Genomic DNA, 17017 nt, shown 5'->3' on the forward strand with positions numbered 1-17017 from the left:
AGTTATGAAAAGGGAATATTTAAGGATGTATCCTAGGGAGTTTTTTTGCTTGAATGTTTCTATAGGTGGCGGTGCCATTTACTGAGATGTTAGAAGCCTTTGAAGAGGAACAGGCTTTGTGCATGCATGCGCGCGTGTGTTTGTGTGTGTGTGTGTGTGTGTGTGTGTGTGTGTGTTGTCTGGGGAGATGGGGAAAAGAGGAATGTCCAAATAACTATTTTGGCTGTGTTAAAGTTGAGATGCCTATAGGAAATTCAAGTGAGTGGGCAGTTGGATATGTGAGTCTAGAGCTCAGGGTAATTTCTAGGCCAGAGATTGAAATTTAGGATTTAACGATGTATAAATGGTTTTCAAAGTCACATTAAAGATGAGATCACCTAGGACAGAAGACAGGCTTCATACCAATAAATGAGAGCTTGTGAGCTTGTGCTGTTAATTCATTTACTAAGTATTTATTGAGTGCCTATTTTATGTCTGGCACTGGTACAAGTGCTTAGTATAAAATAAATACAGTTGGCAAAAGATCCATGCTTACATTCTAGCAGGGGAAGTTAGTAGAGAATAAACATAATAACTTTAGTGTGTGACAGGGTGTTAAAAATACAGAGAAGAAAGGGGGCCTGGGTGGCTCAGTTAAGTGTCCCATTCTTGATTTCGGCTCGGGTCATGATCTCACGGTTCGTGAGATTGAGCCCCACGTCAGGCTTTGCGTGGACCACTCTGAGCCTCCTTGGGACTGACTGACTCTCTCTCTCTCTCAAAATAAATAAAATTTAAAAAAAAGAACTCAAAGAAGAAAAAGTGGAACTGGGAATATGAGAGATAGGTGCGGATTGTAGTAACATAGGCCAATCCAACTTGCTAACCAGAAAGGTTTTAATTTGCTTTATGTTTCCACTCCAAAATAGAATTTAGTTTTTAAAAAGACTTAGTAAGAAAACTAAATTTGTGATTCTTCAAGTTTCTCTATTAAATGTAATTCATTGCTTGTTGGTTTGGTGCTAAATATGATAGAATGAAACAGATACTTTTCGGAAAAGAATGAAACTTTTCCTCATATAGCTGTAAAGCTACACTAGGGAACAGGGAAAGTTTTTAAGGTTGTTTCATTGTAATAATAATAACAAATGTCTATATTAAAAGGCTTGATAGCTCTGAAATGGATCACAGTGAAAATGAAGATTATACAATGTCATCACCTTTGCCAGGAAAAAAAAGTGACAAGAGAGACGACTCTGATCTTGTAAGGGTGAGATATTTGGTTTGATTTTATAATTATAATAAAAATTTTACTGTATAAGTAACAATGTTTACACTGAAACCAGTTAACATTACTCTCAAATTTGACATTTGATTTTCTCTTAATGATTTTAATCACAAATGTGAGTTCATCATTATCCTCTACCTTGTAATTTAAGTATATTGAATCTCTTGTGTTTCTTGTCATTCTAATGAGTGATCTTTATTCTGTAGATCTTGGAAATCAAACATGCCAGTCCCATACTCAGAACTATTTGGAGGTTTTTGTTGTTGTTGTTTTGTTGTTGTTGTTGTCATTGTTGTTGTTTAAAACACAGTAAGTTTAGACTTAGCATTAGAAAAGGGAAGTAGAATGAGGGTCCTTAAAGGCTCCTCCATTTTAGATGCTTTCTTAAGCCTTTCATTACCAAGTAAGCTTCTAGCAAAGGTAGGGAACGCTGCAGTTTTCATAAAGGCTTCTTTTTAAATTTTAATAGCAGTGATAATTTGTATGATTAGACTGTTCGTAAATGCCATTTAAAGACAGGTTTGTTAAATTTTAGTACAGATACAGAATACAGTTATGTATTTCTGTACATCCTGATAACCTTAATAATTGGGCACATTTTGACTTCTAGGTTAGCTTTAAACTTTTGAAAAATTCATGAGGCTCTCTGAATCAGTTTATCTGTAAAGTGTGGCTACTTAGCTGTTAAGGTTTATCAGAATAAATGAATTAGTCCAAGTCAGTTGGTGTTGCTGCTATGTTATCATTACAAAGATCAATATTTTTGAGTAATGATTACTATAAAGTAAATGTTAATGCATTTGAAATCTACCCAGTAGAGGTGGAACGTTATTAATAAAATACCTTTGCTTTCTCTGAAATATTACTGCCCTTCTTTTCTACCACTGGCCCAACATTACATATTCCAAAAAGCTTTAATTATTTTTAATTGTTTTCAAGTTTCTCCAGTAATTTGTTCTGCCAGATTGTTTTTCTTTCCACTTAAAAAATTATAATTCTTAAATTCTTACTAAATCCTTACTACTTATACTGTAAATTCTGATTTTTATTGGCTGTTTAAAAATTTTGCCCAAGCAGAATTAAAAATTGATCGCTTAGCCAGAAAGGAATCCTGTTATCTGGATATATAGAAGAGAACCTTGAATTGGAAAAGGTATTTATGTCTTCTAGTCCTACTTCTCACTTAATGCAGAAATTCCTTCACTAGCATTTATGAGTTGTTTACCACGTGCTTAAAAATGCCTTAGGTGGAAAGCTTACAATTTCTCTCATTTGTTGGAAACATCAACTCATCAACTAAGCCACCTATACCCACATACTGACCTGCTCCCTTATGTATATCCCCCCCCACCAAATGTGGGAAGCATGGTAGTGATGAATTCTTAATATTTTGTTATCCTATAAATTCTGTATCTAGTTCTGCCATATTACAGAGCAGTGAAGAGCAAGTCTCTCTTTTCCATAGCAAAGTTGTGAAATTTTGAGCTTTTGAGATTTATTTGTATAATTAGAATGGAAGCCTTTGGGTGCCTTTTGTGTAACATTGTATCCTTTTTCAGAAATACTGTAAGAACCTTATTAATACATATCAACTGAAATATCCTTAAAGAGGTTAGCATTTTGAGACAGAAGTTCAATTTAAAGACCAGTAGATTATAGAGAAGGAGTCCTGTCTTTGTATATACTACCACCTTGATACTAAAACTTCATCACAAAGGAATTATTGTCCATATACATTTATATTCAAATATTTAGTTTTACAAATAGAATGTTTTCCTTATTTCCTGCTTTTAACCTCAGTTTTATACTCCCTCTGTTCTTAAGATAATGCAGTGCAAAATGAAAAAGAAACTAGAGAATGTAGTGCTTTAGTAAACTAGCTTATTTTACAGTATTCTCAAGAAAGCAGACATTAAATTTCCTGTTTACCACCAACCTTTTCCAGAGTATGAAGGAATTCAGCCACCTTATCACATTTTTGGACATTAAAATGAATTGTAAAGTTTAAAACTGGAGGTGATAATTGTAAAGTTAACTTTAATTCAATATTTCTCTTACCTTTGCATCTCTGAGTAACAATAATTATTTGTACAAAAATGCAAATAAATGCTAACAAATTAAAACCAGTCACTTATAGGTCTGTTTTTTCTAGAATGTAAGGATAATTTAATGTTAAGAAATCTTTTAACATAATATATCAAATCAGTATACCAAATAAGAAGAATACTAACAAGATAACTTCAGGTCATGTCAAGAAGATATAAATACAACTTAAAATCCATTCTTGATACATATGAACTCTTACTAACCTAATACCAGAAGGATACTTCCTTAACATACTAAAAGTTTTATCTGTTTAAATCAGTAATCATTGACTCAGTTATTCTTCTTAAATTATTCTTAAATGCAAAATACTTGAAACATTTTAATTAAAAATCAGAAGCAAAACAAGTAATTTCTTGTCATCACTGTTATTTAAGATTGCTCTAGAATGTTTGACAAATTCAGGAAGACATGAAATAGGAATCAAAGGTATGACAGTGAAAAAGAAGAGACAAATTCATTTTTCTTTTGTACTCTTAGAAAAATAAGAGAAGCAATTGAAAAACTAAGTATTTAGTATGGTAGCCAATTAAACATCTCTATGTGGTAGATGTATGTATCTGTGTAATTAACTTTAGTCTGGTAGTTTTGCTTTATATCAAGTATACATTTGGGGGAAAGGAGATTTGCTTCACCACAGTAACCTCTTCCACAACAAAGCTAGGTAGGTAGGTAGGTAGACAGACAGACAGACCGACCGACTGACCAACCAACTGACCGATCAACCTAAACATAGCCTTAAAAAAGTAGGGGGAATCCATGTGGGGAAAATATCCAAACTGAGAAACCTAGAAGACTTGAATAGAAGGAAGACATGCCATGTTCTTTAATGGGAGAAATGAATAAAAACAAATGATGGTTTGTTTTAAATGAATCTATATGTAATTATAAAATTCCAGTGTGATTTTAAGTCCGTGTGGAAGAATAAATGGTACAAAAGAGGAGTAATAACATCAGCCTAACCAAACACAAATGTATTTCTTTATTTCTCTATGTTTAGTAAAATATTATGCCATCGTTACAATAGCCCAGAAACATTCTTAATTTTTAAAACCTAATACAAAGTAAAGGAACCATTATAAGTCAGTGATTTTTGAAATGATTGAAATACTCTTTGGGGGTGGATAGGAAAGACAATTTAGAATTCCATGTCAAATCCTATCAAGATACGGTAATGTCTTAGTCTACTCAAGCTGCCATAACAAAGTATCGTAGACTGGATGGCTAAACAACAGAAATTAATTTTCTCACCTTTGTGCTGGCCGATTTGCTTCCTGGTGAGAGTTTCTTTTCCTGGTTTGCAGATGGCCGCCTTCTCACTATTCCTCACATGGTGGAGAAGAGAGACTAAAAGATCTCTCTGGTGTCTCTTTTCATAAGGGGCTAATTCTGTTATGAGGGGCCCCACCCTCATGATCTTATCTCAACTGAAATATCCCCCAAAGGCCCCATCTTCAAATATCATTACATCAGAGGTTCTAGCTTCAACATATGAATTTTGTATGGACATAATTCAATCCTTAACAAATAGGAAATAAAATTTAAATACACACAAAAATATAGAAGAATGTAGATTTAAAATACTAAGACTCCACTATACAAATGGACAAAGCATAATACCAATGACATAATTAGCATAATTACCAATGACATAACAAAATGACTAAACAAATCAGATAATTTTTGTTGTTTTCTTTTCACTGATTTTTAAGAATGTAAATTGACACAAACTTTTTGGAAATAAAACACTTGTATTTGTGAGTTTTATACATGCATGTGTATGGGAAGCTGTAAGGGCTCATACTGTTCTTGGTTTCTTTGGAGAATTTCCTCAGTCTCCATCTGCCGGTCAGTACATATATATTCTCTGAATGTAGACTAGGCTTTTATTTTGAATTTGAGTTTCTGATTAACTAATTTAAATTGTTTTTGTTTTTAATTGGTTGTAGCTGGGAAGAGACAGTATCTTTGATTCAGAAGTATTTTCAAAATTTTTAATAAATGCATATGTTTAACTTTTGTGTCTTGCAACCTCCATTTATAAAGGAAAAGTAGCTCTTTTATGGTGTCTAAGCATAATATATAACATAGTTGATAACATAATATATAACATAGTTATATCTTATACACTGTGGAATAAAATTAGAATCACTTAATTTGACTATTAAAGCAGATCCATTATACTTTGATATAGTTATCCATTATTCAAGCATGGAATTTAAATTTTTTTAAATGAAATAACTCATTAAAATTTAAAGTTTAATAAAATACTGATCTTGAAAGGTGTCAATTTGAGACTCTCTAGCTCAAGTAAAAATGAAAATTTACCCTCTTAACTCCAGATAATTTTTTAAGTTAAAAGACAAAGTAGTTATGGTTCTGATATACTTAAAGACTCTATATTTTATTTAGGTACAGTTTTATGACAAAAGTGGATAACATTTTCTTGTTTCATTTTTCAAAATATTCATCCTAACAAATTTATATTTGAAATTGTGATTTTTATTCCTAGTCTGAATTGGACAAGCCTAGAAGCCGGAAAAAAACACCTGTCACAGATTCAGAAGAGAAATTAGGTATGGATGACCTCACTAAGTTGGTACAGGAACAGAAACCTAAAGGCAGTCAGCGTGGACGGAAGAGAGGCCATACAGCTTCAGAATCAGATGAACAGCAGTGGCCTGAGGAAAAGAGGCTCAAAGAAGATATATTGGAAAATGAAGATGAACAGAATAGCCCGCCAAAAAAAGGTAAAAGAGGCCGACCACCTAAACCTCTTGGTGGAGGTACACCAAAAGAAGAACCAACAATGAAAACGTCTAAAAAAGGAACCAAAAAAAAGTCTGGACCTTCAGCACCAGAAGAAGAGGAAGAAGAAGAAAGACAAAGTGGAAACACAGAACAGAAATCAAAGAACAAACAGCACCGAACATCAAGGAGAGCACAACAGAGGTAAGTGCATGTAACTCTGAACTGCATGTATTTAGTAACTGTGTTCTAAATCATAATTTGATGCTATCCACATTTGGGTCTTCCCCAAAGCAGAGCAGAATCTCCTGAAACTAGTGCAGTTGAATCCACACAATCCACACCACAGAAAGGACGAGGAAGACCATCAAAAACGCCATCACCATCACAACCAAAAAAAAATGTGTAAGTTGTAAATAATATTAAATTTCAAACCAGTTTCAAATTATTTTGCGAGAGTTTATCAGTTTTTAAATATACATAGGGCTGTATTTAAAATCCCATATATTTAGTCCCATTATACTAGGTAAGATAAAATTTTTATAAACTTACCTAGGTAATTGATATCCCAGTTAACCCTCTGGTAACCTCTGATTACAGCTTTTAGGCAAATCTCTTTAAATGAACACCAAATAGTTTATTATTTCCAATACAGACTTTATGATACCTAAAGAGATGAGAAAGTATTTTTAAATAATCACATCATACTGACCAAGTTGCTTGTCTTTCCACACTATAGTTTTTAATATCTCTCCTCAGCAACTTTAAAAAAAATAGTTTTTATATTTTTGCTTTTATTCTTTGAATTGTGTAGGAAAGTCACAGGCATTATTTTTCTTTAAATTATAGCCAAAGAGATTACCACATGTAGATCTGAAGTTTTGGGGGTTTTGGTTTTCTTTCTTTTCTAATCAAATGAACAGATCTGTATCTACATATAAATAGTTGTGGAAGTTCACACAAGCATATGTTCATGAGAAGATCACAATAACAAATCTGTACCTAAAATTGGTAAAGTAGCAGGAGCGTCAGTGCTGTCATTTGTATATTTTGCACTTTTTTCTCAGTTATTTAAGTGGAAGTAGAACAGCATGTCTTCCATTAGTCAGAAATTCTGACTGTAATTCTGAGAGTGACCCCGTTGCATACTTACATCACTGCCTTGGCTTTGCAGAGTTGCCAGCACACCTTGGCCAAATACTTAAGTTATCTTGGAAATTTTTCCTCTTCCTGTGCATTCCCCAGGAAGAGGAAAAGTTGCTTGAGTGTCTAGCTACTTCCTGCCTTTTTCCATGTAATTTTTTCCTCAGGTAAAAAGTAAAGGTAAGTACGTTTTTGTGGCAGCTTTGTAAATGTGTTTGGATTCAATTACGAAAAGTAGCTATTTTTAAAAAACAATTCTTAAGGAATATCAAATTCCCACGATTAATTTTCTAATGAGGAAATAACAGAAATAGCTTTCAGGCTCATAACTTTAATTAGTTTATATTTGCGCATCAAAAAATTAAGGGCGTAATCATCTAAAATTATACACATCCTCATACAAATGGTCTAAACCAAACAAGTATTTCTTTTAAAAATCCGTGCAGAAAAAGACTCTATATTCCATCTTAACAGCATATCTTCCTTTCATGGGCAATCTATTTTTTTTAAGAGCTAGAATAACATACGTTATGATCTGCCTGTTTTTCTTGTTCTGACCTCAGTGGAATTGAGAAAGATTATATTATTTTCCCTGTAATTCTTGTATTTTCTTCCATTAACTCAGAAAAGCCGAACCAAGTAAAAAAAAAAAAAAATTACTTGGTTTGAGTGTGTATTAAAGAATACATATCGTGGATTACCCAAGAGAAATGATAAACTATAGTCTTAATTAAAAAAAAAAAAAGTTGATCAGGGGCACCTAGGTGTCTCGGTCGGTTAAGCATTTGACTCTTGGTTGCGGTTCAGGTCATGATTCACAGTTTGTGGGTTCAAGACCTGCATCAGGCTCCATGCTGACAGTGTGGGGGTCTGCTTGGGATTCTCTCCTTTCTTCTGCCCCTCCCCTGCTTGTGTGCACACGCTCTCTTTCTTTCTCTCTGTCTCAAAAATTAATTTGAAAACAGTTATCATACGGAGAATAAACTGATGGTTGTCAGAAGGAAGTGGAGGTGGGAGCATGGGCAAAATGGGTGAAGGGGAGTGGGACATACTGGCTTCCAGTCTGGGAATGAATAAGTCACAGGAATAGAGGGGCATGGCATAGGGAATAAGGTCAGTGGTGTCATAGCAGCGTTATCTGGTGACAGATGGCAGCTACACTTGTGAGCACAGCATATAATATGTAGAAAAGTTGAACCACAGTGTTGTATACGTGAAACTGATGTAACATTGTATGTCCACTATACTCAAAAAAATTTTTTAATTTAAAGAATATACACGCAAATAAATATCAAAAGGGATACATTTGATTAAATGGTGGTATCTCTTACATATATTTGATTGCCTCCTATGTTTCAGAGAGTACGAGGTGCTAGGGTTTACAGTGGCTTACAGTGGCACAGAATAGACATTATTCTTGTCCTTTTGGGATTAACATCTAAATGGCGTGTAGTCATTACATAATCACACATAAATATGGAATTCTAAATTGTGATCTGTGCCCTGAGGAAAACTTCAGGGTGCTATAAGAGAACATAATGGGAGGGCTAGGGAATTGGGGAAGTTTTCTCTTTGGAAAGTGAGAACTGATTTCTTGAGAATAGTAGGAGTTGGGCTGATAGAGAAAAAGGAGAAGAACACAGTTGGAGGGAACATTGTGCTAAAGGTTCCAGAGTAGGAAAAGTCTTGGCCAATTCAGAGAGTTTGAAGGAAGGCAAGAATTTGCTGGATTGTAGTTGTAAGGAATTAGGGAGTGGAAAGAGATGAGAATGGACAGATGGCCAACAACTGTCTGCAAGGCCTTATATATTATGTTAAGAAGGTTTACAGAATTTCTCGCAGTACAGCAGGGAGCTGTCTAGGGGGAGTGAGTGACATCAGCTGTTTTTACATTTTTGGAGAAGAGGTAAGACGAGAATGGTGTGGAAGTTGTGTGGTAGCAGTAGAGGTGGAGAGAAGTGAATAGATTGGAGATTTCTTTGTAAGAATTATAGGGCCAGATGAAGACTGATACGCTATTAAGAAGGACTCTAAATTTTCTGTTTTGAGCAGCTTAGTAGATGCAGATTCCTTTTACTGAGTTGGGAAAGATAAAAGGAAGAGCAGACTTTGGGTTATGTTTTATAATCTTTTATTGTCTTGGTTTTTTTATTACTTGGTCAGTGTTTGTGAGATTCTAGGATTAAACACTGGGTTAGGGGTTAGAATAAGAATAACATTTCTTGTTTTGTAAGGTAATGGAGGATAAAAATGGCAATAAATGAGAATTTATGAAATATTTTGAGCATTTCCTCTGAGGTGATCTACTACTTAAAGATCAGAATGTTCATTTTATTTTACCTCTGTTTTACTCTAGCCGTGTAGGACGCTCCAAACAAGCAGCTACTAAAGAAAATGATTCAAGTGAAGAAGTAGATGTGTTTCAGGGTAGCTCTCCTGTCAATGATGATGTTCCACAGGAAGAAACAGAGGAAGAGGAAGTTTCTACAGTAAATGTATGTGTCTATTAAAGTACCATGTGTTAGCATAGAATATAGGAATAGAGTTGGTAAATACTTGGTCAGCTCCATATAGCACTTGCTGTTACTTATAATTCTAAGTATTTATTTACTTTTCTTGAGCAGTTTGTAACGTTGGTTCACCTACCACCTTGGGTGATGAGAGAACTTCCTTTATGGAATCCTGAAACTAAGTGAGAATGACAGATGTAGCCTAGTGAAAATGTAAATGTCAAGTTTATAACAATGTGGAGAAGAACAAGTAGCATTCTGATAAATTGACCCTTGAAGCATTTAAGCTGTACCTTGATTGTAGACCACTGTTATATGTTAAATAGACTATGGCTAATGTTTCATAACTTTTTCTTAGAGTTTCATAGTAGTTTTACAAGTTAGTCATCTAAAATAAAATCATGTCTTTGAAATTTACGAAATTGGTAACCTAGATTTCTTTTACAAAGGTCAGAATGTGATTCTTCCTGAGATAATTTTTTCTTAAGAATGGCTTTGTCGGTTAACACATCTTCAGTGTTTCTTTTTGGAAGAAATACAGTTAACACATTGAAGTAAACTGTTCTCCTAATGATACACCAGTGCTGAATCTTTGGATCAGCACAGTTAGCCATCTTTGAGAAACCTGTGTTGTGAGATCAAGTCCCAGAGTTGACCCCCGCCCCTCTGTCCTTTTTAACATAATCAGCACTTTTGTCTGCACCAGGGTTCATTTATGTACCAGATATTCACAGAAAAATATCTGAACTGTGGTCTCAAACTTGTTGGGCTTGTTTCTTACAGCTTTGTTTGTTTGTTTGTTTGTTTTGGATGTAAAAATAAGACAAGAGTCCATAGTGATTAATGTCTTCATCAAAAAAAAAAACCCCAAAAAACATAAATTAATTGAATTAAAATCCTGTTCTGTTTATATTCATCTTAATACTGATCTTTTTAGAACTGAAGTTTTACACTTTCATTAGTACTTGCCAGTAAATGGTAATATGTCTGAATTCCATATATTCCTATGTATTTGATAATTGTTAGGCTCTACATTCAGTAACTGTTTTCCCAGAAAGACAACTGTAAGCCTAAGTTTAAAATGTTTTCTTTTACCACGGAAACGTAAGTGAAAAGATAGTCGCAATTGTTTTTCTTGCTGTCGACATTGCTTTCTGTTCATTTCTCTTTAAAATTATTAAATAGTAAAGTAAAATAGTTTTTTCTCTTGCTATTATGGGAAAGGCTATTTATGGGCATTCAAATATTACATAAGGTCTAAATATGTGATGCTGAGGCAGAAAGTTTTAAAATAGGAGAAAGGTTTGAAGTGAAGAAAAGCAAAGAAAATCAGGAACAACTAAGAATAGTGATTTGTTAAAAAAATAATATTAATTACTGCCAAGTTTGGTATCTTAATTAAGCATCTGGTAATTTTTCTTTTAAGGTACGGCGGCGAAGTTCTAAAAGAGAAAGGCGATGAACAAATGTAATTAGTAACTTTCTGTGTGAAAGCTTTGAAAAGAAGCATTTTTTTTGGTCAAGCTTGAGGCTAAGTAAAGCCTTTGATGCACAAAGCGGGACTGCTGGAGAGTGGACAGTTGGACCTTACTTTGATGACCTCATGTATTTGTGGTCACAGCGCTTTAGCCATACGCGTGGTGATAACATTGACTCTGGAGTCCTGTGAAAGTGTGATGTGCGATGGCTATGTAGACATAAACTAAAGAAGAAACTTGTAAATATGTTTTTTTCTTTTACTTTTTTCTTTTCTTTTTCTTTTTCTTTTTTTTGTTTTTTGTTTTTTTTTTAATGTTTCTGACTTCTAAAGTGCTTGTATAGCTTTTATCTGCGGCTTTAAACTGACAGTCCCAACTGTTTATTGGATCTATTGATTTGGAAAGAGTTTGTTAGGATAGATCTTAAGCAGTGATCTGTCAGTGTTTGTATTTGTATTCTCTGCAATTTTACTGTGAAAAAAATTTTTTCAACAAATGGTGTCATTTTCTTGATGTCATTGTTTGTTGGAGAGGTAAATGGTCTCTTTCCCTTGTGTATCTTACCTAGTGTTTACTCCTAGGCACCCTTAATCTTCAGAGGTGCTAAATGGTCTGCCATTACACCTGCATGATGCCTCCAGCGGGAGGACACCACGCAGATTGTGAAATAGTCCCGAAGTTTGATTATTTTACACCTCAGTATTGGTCTCAGAATTTTCTGGCCTTTCATGGCAATGAAAATTTTAAGAAAAGAGAGATTTAAAATATTTTAATTTTAAAGAGTGTGTTATAAAATAATGTACTGAATTCTTTATCCCATTTTATCATCATCCCTTTTCAGTTTTTATTAATCTACTGTATCAATAAAATTCTGTAATTTGAATTAGTTTTTAATAGTCTAGAATGTTATTGTGTATAGATATTTCCTCTTGAACATTATGTTCAGAAATACAGATTATTACACTATAATATTAAATCCGATATATACACATAGAAAGTTCCAGTTCTCCATAACAGTGTAAAGTTAATCAGAAAGAAAAAAATTTTATTGATGCAGTGTGTCTTTATAAAGCTGTTCTTGAAAGCAAGTGTTTTGTATTTTATAGTGAGTTGCATGTTTATGAAAAAAGTGCTGAAAATGGGATGTGCTCTTTTCTGTAAAATCATATTTAGCCATAGTATATGATAGATTGCCCCATAACATAGTTTTTCATCAAGAGTTTATTATTGTACTTTATTTTGGAGCCAAAAAAGTTGTTTTGGGGGGGGGGGGCAGGGTGGGAATGGTATATCCAACTATATGACCTACTGTAGGTATCACAATCTTAAAAATTTTGAATGAAATTCCACTTTGTCTAGATTGGGAGAAGTGGAAATTTATTTGGTTTTAGAGCAGATCTTTTCTTTTCTTCATTGTAATCTGCAAAATATAGAAACAAATTACTTAAATCAGTATCCTTTATACAGTTTTATAAACTGTATTTTGAACCAAAACATAAAAGTTACTACTTAATGCTTGCCTAAATTCATTTTAGTATTTCAGGTGCTGTTCTTTTGTTTTTTTCACAGTTAACATCAGAAAAAAAAATCATATCCTAACTTATTAAATGTATCACATTGAATAATGGAGCATTTTCATATAATACACCATTATGTTGAAGGTATATTTCCAAGATTGGTTATAATAGAGGGGGGATATAATAAAGAAACTACTATTTTGGAAAATGACATTTTACTATTTTCCAGTGTATATCACAATTGATGTGATTATTTTTCTTTTAAAGATTTCTTCATGTTTATGAAACGGCCTTTTATTTTTTAAAAAATGTTTTGAATTGTGTCTTAATCTCTCAATATTTAACTATTCTTCATTTCCAACAGTACTGACACCAGTGATTACGGGAGGCTGCTGTATACAAGGCAGCTAATGTCGGACCAAGATACATTGGTTTTTAACCGTTTCATGAACTCAGTTCTCCCAAACACGCTATTTGTATCTTAGCAGTACAAAGGCATGTTTTTAAATCTATAAAATAAAGAATAAGGGATAGCTTTGTATTTTTGTCGTTGACTAAATTGCACCGGAAATGTTTATGGAAGTATATCTTTAAGACCATTTTATAAAACATAATGAAAAAATGATTGTGGAAGATTTTTATTTGCATGATCATAGTTAACCAAATTTCATTGCACAACTAATTCTGTACATCAGTTCACAAAAAATGTTCATTGTAGATTTTGTTTAATGCCAATAAGTCTGTGATTTTACAACTTGTCTGTTCACTTTTTGGGAAGATTATGATGTAAATTTTCCATTTTTCTGTAGAAAAATAGGTGCAATAACGATCAAAGTTTTGATGTCCTGAGTCTTCATCTTAGGGGATTATCTTATTATGTTTGAACTTAACATTTCACGTACTGACATTTGGAGAGCCACATACTATAACTAAAGTAAAATTACGTATGTATACAACATTAATTGCTAACGATAGTTAGCAAACTCTTCAGTCGTAATGTTCATTTTGAAAATATGTACTGTATAAAATTGAGAAAATATTTAACTCACTGTAACAACTTCCATTATGAAAATCTTACGATTTTTTGGTGAGGTTATCTTGCTGCACTCTGTAGCAAGTTCATTTAATCTACATTATAATATGATTTCTTGCTGCAGTGCAACAGGAAGCTTTTGTTTTCAGTGATCTCCACTGTATATGTAAATTACAAATGTGGCTGTAAAACTTGTTCCAGGTATTAAAGGTTAAATTACTTTCTGTATCTTCTTACAGCTTGTAAGTTTGATTTTTAAGATCTCCTTTTGCCCATGTGAAGAATGTCAGGAATTTAAGAATTTGTTTAACCTGGGCATATCTCCCCTACCACATAGTATTATGTCACCGTCACGAACAATTGGTATTTAGATAGATAACCAATATCAGACACGTTTTTTGGATTTTCTGTGAAGTTGAATAAACATGAAAGTTAATATGTAATTGTATTATTTTATTTATGTTAATCAGTATATATACTTACATGTGTTTACTAAATGAAGAAAGGCACATTTTGATGATTTTTTATTTTGGAGACTTTTGTTGCATGGAAAGGAAATCTGTTTCCCAGTAACATTTTTTCAAGCTTTTTGTTTAAACTTCTCATTTAAAATTTTGGCTAACAGAGATTACTAAGTACTATTTAAGTTAAAGGATTGCATAACTGAAGAAAATAAATGTATCATATAAACTTTAAAAGTAAGCACTGAGAATGTGAGTTGCTAGTGGCAGTTTTATGCATTTGTTCAGCAAATACTTATTGAATGCTTACTATGTGTTAGGTTAGTGTGATTCTCCCCGGCGGGGGGAGGGGAAGGGAGATAAGGAAACAATACTTAAATATATAATGTCAGATTATGAAAAGTGTGGTGAATAGAAAAGGAAAAACCAGATGGACAATAGAAATGATTGGAGGTGAAGCTATTTTATATTTGGAGCTATGTTATTCAGTACATAAAATGTAGGTTTATTATGCCTTTATGATGAAGTTATACTTTTAGAATTGTCAAATGTCACTCGATATGTGTACAAATACTCCATGCCTACTTTGTCTCGTCTGAGTATAGCCATTCCGGTTTTGTTTGCGTGACAAAGCTTTTTCTGTCCTTTTATTTTCACCCTATTTATATATATCTTTAAGTTTAAAGTGTGTGTTGTGTAAACATTTTAATTCTTTGGCCTTGTTCTTTTATTCAGTTATAGGATCTTTGTCCTTTAGAGTGTTTAGACTATTTACTTTTGGTATAACTACCGATGCATAGTAGGCTTTAAGTTTATCAGCTTCCTGTCTTTTTTGCCAATCTTTTCCTTATTTATTTGCTCCTTTTCCTACCTTCTTTTGGCTCAGTAAAGTACTGTTGACCTTTGAGCAAGTGGGGATTAGGAATGCCAATCCCCCCATGGTTGAACATCCACATAAAACTTTTGAGTCCCCCAAAACTTAACTACTGATAGCCTAATGCTGATCAAAAAGCCTTACCAGTAACACAGTTGATTAACACATATTTTGTATGTTGTATGTATTATATACTGTATTCTTACAATAAAGTAAGCTAGAGAAAGGAAATTATTATTAAAATCATAAGGAAGAGAAAACACTTGCACAGTATTGTAATGTATCAAAAAACAATCCAGTTCAAACTCATGTTGTTCAAAGGTCAACTGTACTTAATGCGCTTCCGTGCCTTCCGTTGGCTTTTTCGTTATACCTGATTATATTATTCTTCTGTGGTTACCCTACAGATTACATTATCTATGTTTGGCTTATTATAGTCTGTGTTTTATTAATGCTTTTACTACCTTCTGGACAGTTAAAGAACTTTAAAATGGTTCAACTCCATTTGCTGCTTCCCTCCCCTTTGTGGTATGGTTTTTATGTTTTGTAGTTATGAATGCCAACGTATCATTACTTTAGGTAGTCGGTGTTCTTGTTTACGTATACATTTTCTCCCCTCTTTGCTACCTTTTTTTTTTTTCAATCTAGTTTTGTGCTTCCGTCTTAATTCCTTTTCCTTCAGCCTGAGAAGCTTCTTTTTAATATTGCCTACAGTGCGGGTTTTGTGGCAGTTAATTCAGTCAGCATTTGTTTGAAAGGTCTTTATCAGACCTTCATTTCTGAAGAGTGTTTTCTTTGGATACAGAATTCTAGATTAGCAGTTTTATTTATTTGGCAGTTTAAAACGTCGCATTCCATTTTCCTCTAGTTTTCATATTTTCTGTTGCAAAGGCAGCTGAAAACCTTTTCATTACTTGTAGGTCATGTGTCTTTTTTTCCTGGCTCTTAGAATTTCCTCTTTATCTCTGTTCTCAGCAGTTTGGCTATGGTGCACCTACTTACGGTTTTCGTTTTTTTAATTTTGCTTAGGGTTTACTGAGCTATGGAATCTGCAGGTTGATGTAGTCTATGAGTTGTGAAAAATCCTTGGTCATTATCCCTTCACATGTTCTATTCTTACTGCTTCTCTTTCTGACACTCCAGTTATAAATATGTTGTACTGTTTGTGTCTTGTGTGCTCTGTATTTCCTTCGGTATTCCTTCTATTCTTGTTTTCTCTTTGTGCTTCAGTTCGGATATTTTCTATTGGCGCATCTTCAGATTTACCAATCTCTTCTGCCTTGTGCAGTCTCCCATTTAACCCACCTAATTAGTTAATTTCAAAAACTGTATTTTTTAGTTTTAGAACAATTAATTATATTTTATGGATTTAATTTCTGAAAGTGTTTTTTTCTTTTTAAAATTGCTGGCAGAGATTTGAATTATGTGACTACAATATCTGAATCATCTGTGGATCTTAGTCTGTTACCTAATTTTTCTTTCTTAATTATTAGTCACATTTTCCCTGATCATATTTCTTTCTCCCTCTATCTAGGGCTTTTATGCAGGACAATGTGTATAAAAGAACTGAAGGATTGAAGTTGATTTGATTTCCACCCCCCGTCTCTGCCCCAGGAGAAGATTTACCTTACTTTCTGCTAGGATTGTAGGGATTGATCACTTCAATCTGTGGAGTTGGTCTTGGGGTACAGCTTTAATTAGACTAGTCCACTTTTTTCAAAAGTCTTGAGGGTTAGACTTATGTGACAGGCCTTTACCTTTAGCACAGCAAGACTACAGGTTTCATGCAGCCTTTCCAGCCCAGCTGAGAAGTAGGAACGCTGTTTTACATAGGATAGTCAAAGGAACTTCTTTGAAAAGATGACATCTGAGCATGGACTTCT

At 33.5% G+C, this 17017-nt stretch overlaps 1 protein-coding gene across 8 annotated transcripts in view; it reads left to right on the forward strand.

Moving 5' to 3' along the window:
* The window catches only part of PDS5B (PDS5 cohesin associated factor B), a 202131-nt gene extending 187889 nt beyond the window's left edge, over positions 1 to 14242 (forward strand). For 4 of the 8 annotated variants that reach the window (XM_047863753.1, XM_047863743.1, XM_047863764.1 and 1 more), the window contains 5 exons: positions 1144 to 1249; positions 5883 to 6322; positions 6413 to 6523; positions 9618 to 9756; positions 11198 to 14242. In XM_047863753.1, the coding sequence (XP_047719709.1) occupies positions 1144 to 1249; positions 5883 to 6322; positions 6413 to 6523; positions 9618 to 9756; positions 11198 to 11233 (832 nt within the window). In that variant the 3' untranslated portion in view covers positions 11234 to 14242. The remainder of the gene's footprint in view (positions 1 to 1143; positions 1250 to 5882; positions 6323 to 6412; positions 6524 to 9617; positions 9757 to 11197) is intronic. The other 4 variants (XM_047863783.1, XM_047863778.1, XM_047863790.1 and 1 more) reach the window with 4 other exon arrangements.
* The last annotated feature ends 2775 nt before the right edge of the window (positions 14243 to 17017 follow it).

The sequence above is a fragment of the Prionailurus viverrinus genome, chromosome A1 (assembly GCF_022837055.1).
Source record: "Prionailurus viverrinus isolate Anna chromosome A1, UM_Priviv_1.0, whole genome shotgun sequence".
NCBI classification, from domain to species: Eukaryota; Metazoa; Chordata; class Mammalia; order Carnivora; family Felidae; genus Prionailurus; species Prionailurus viverrinus.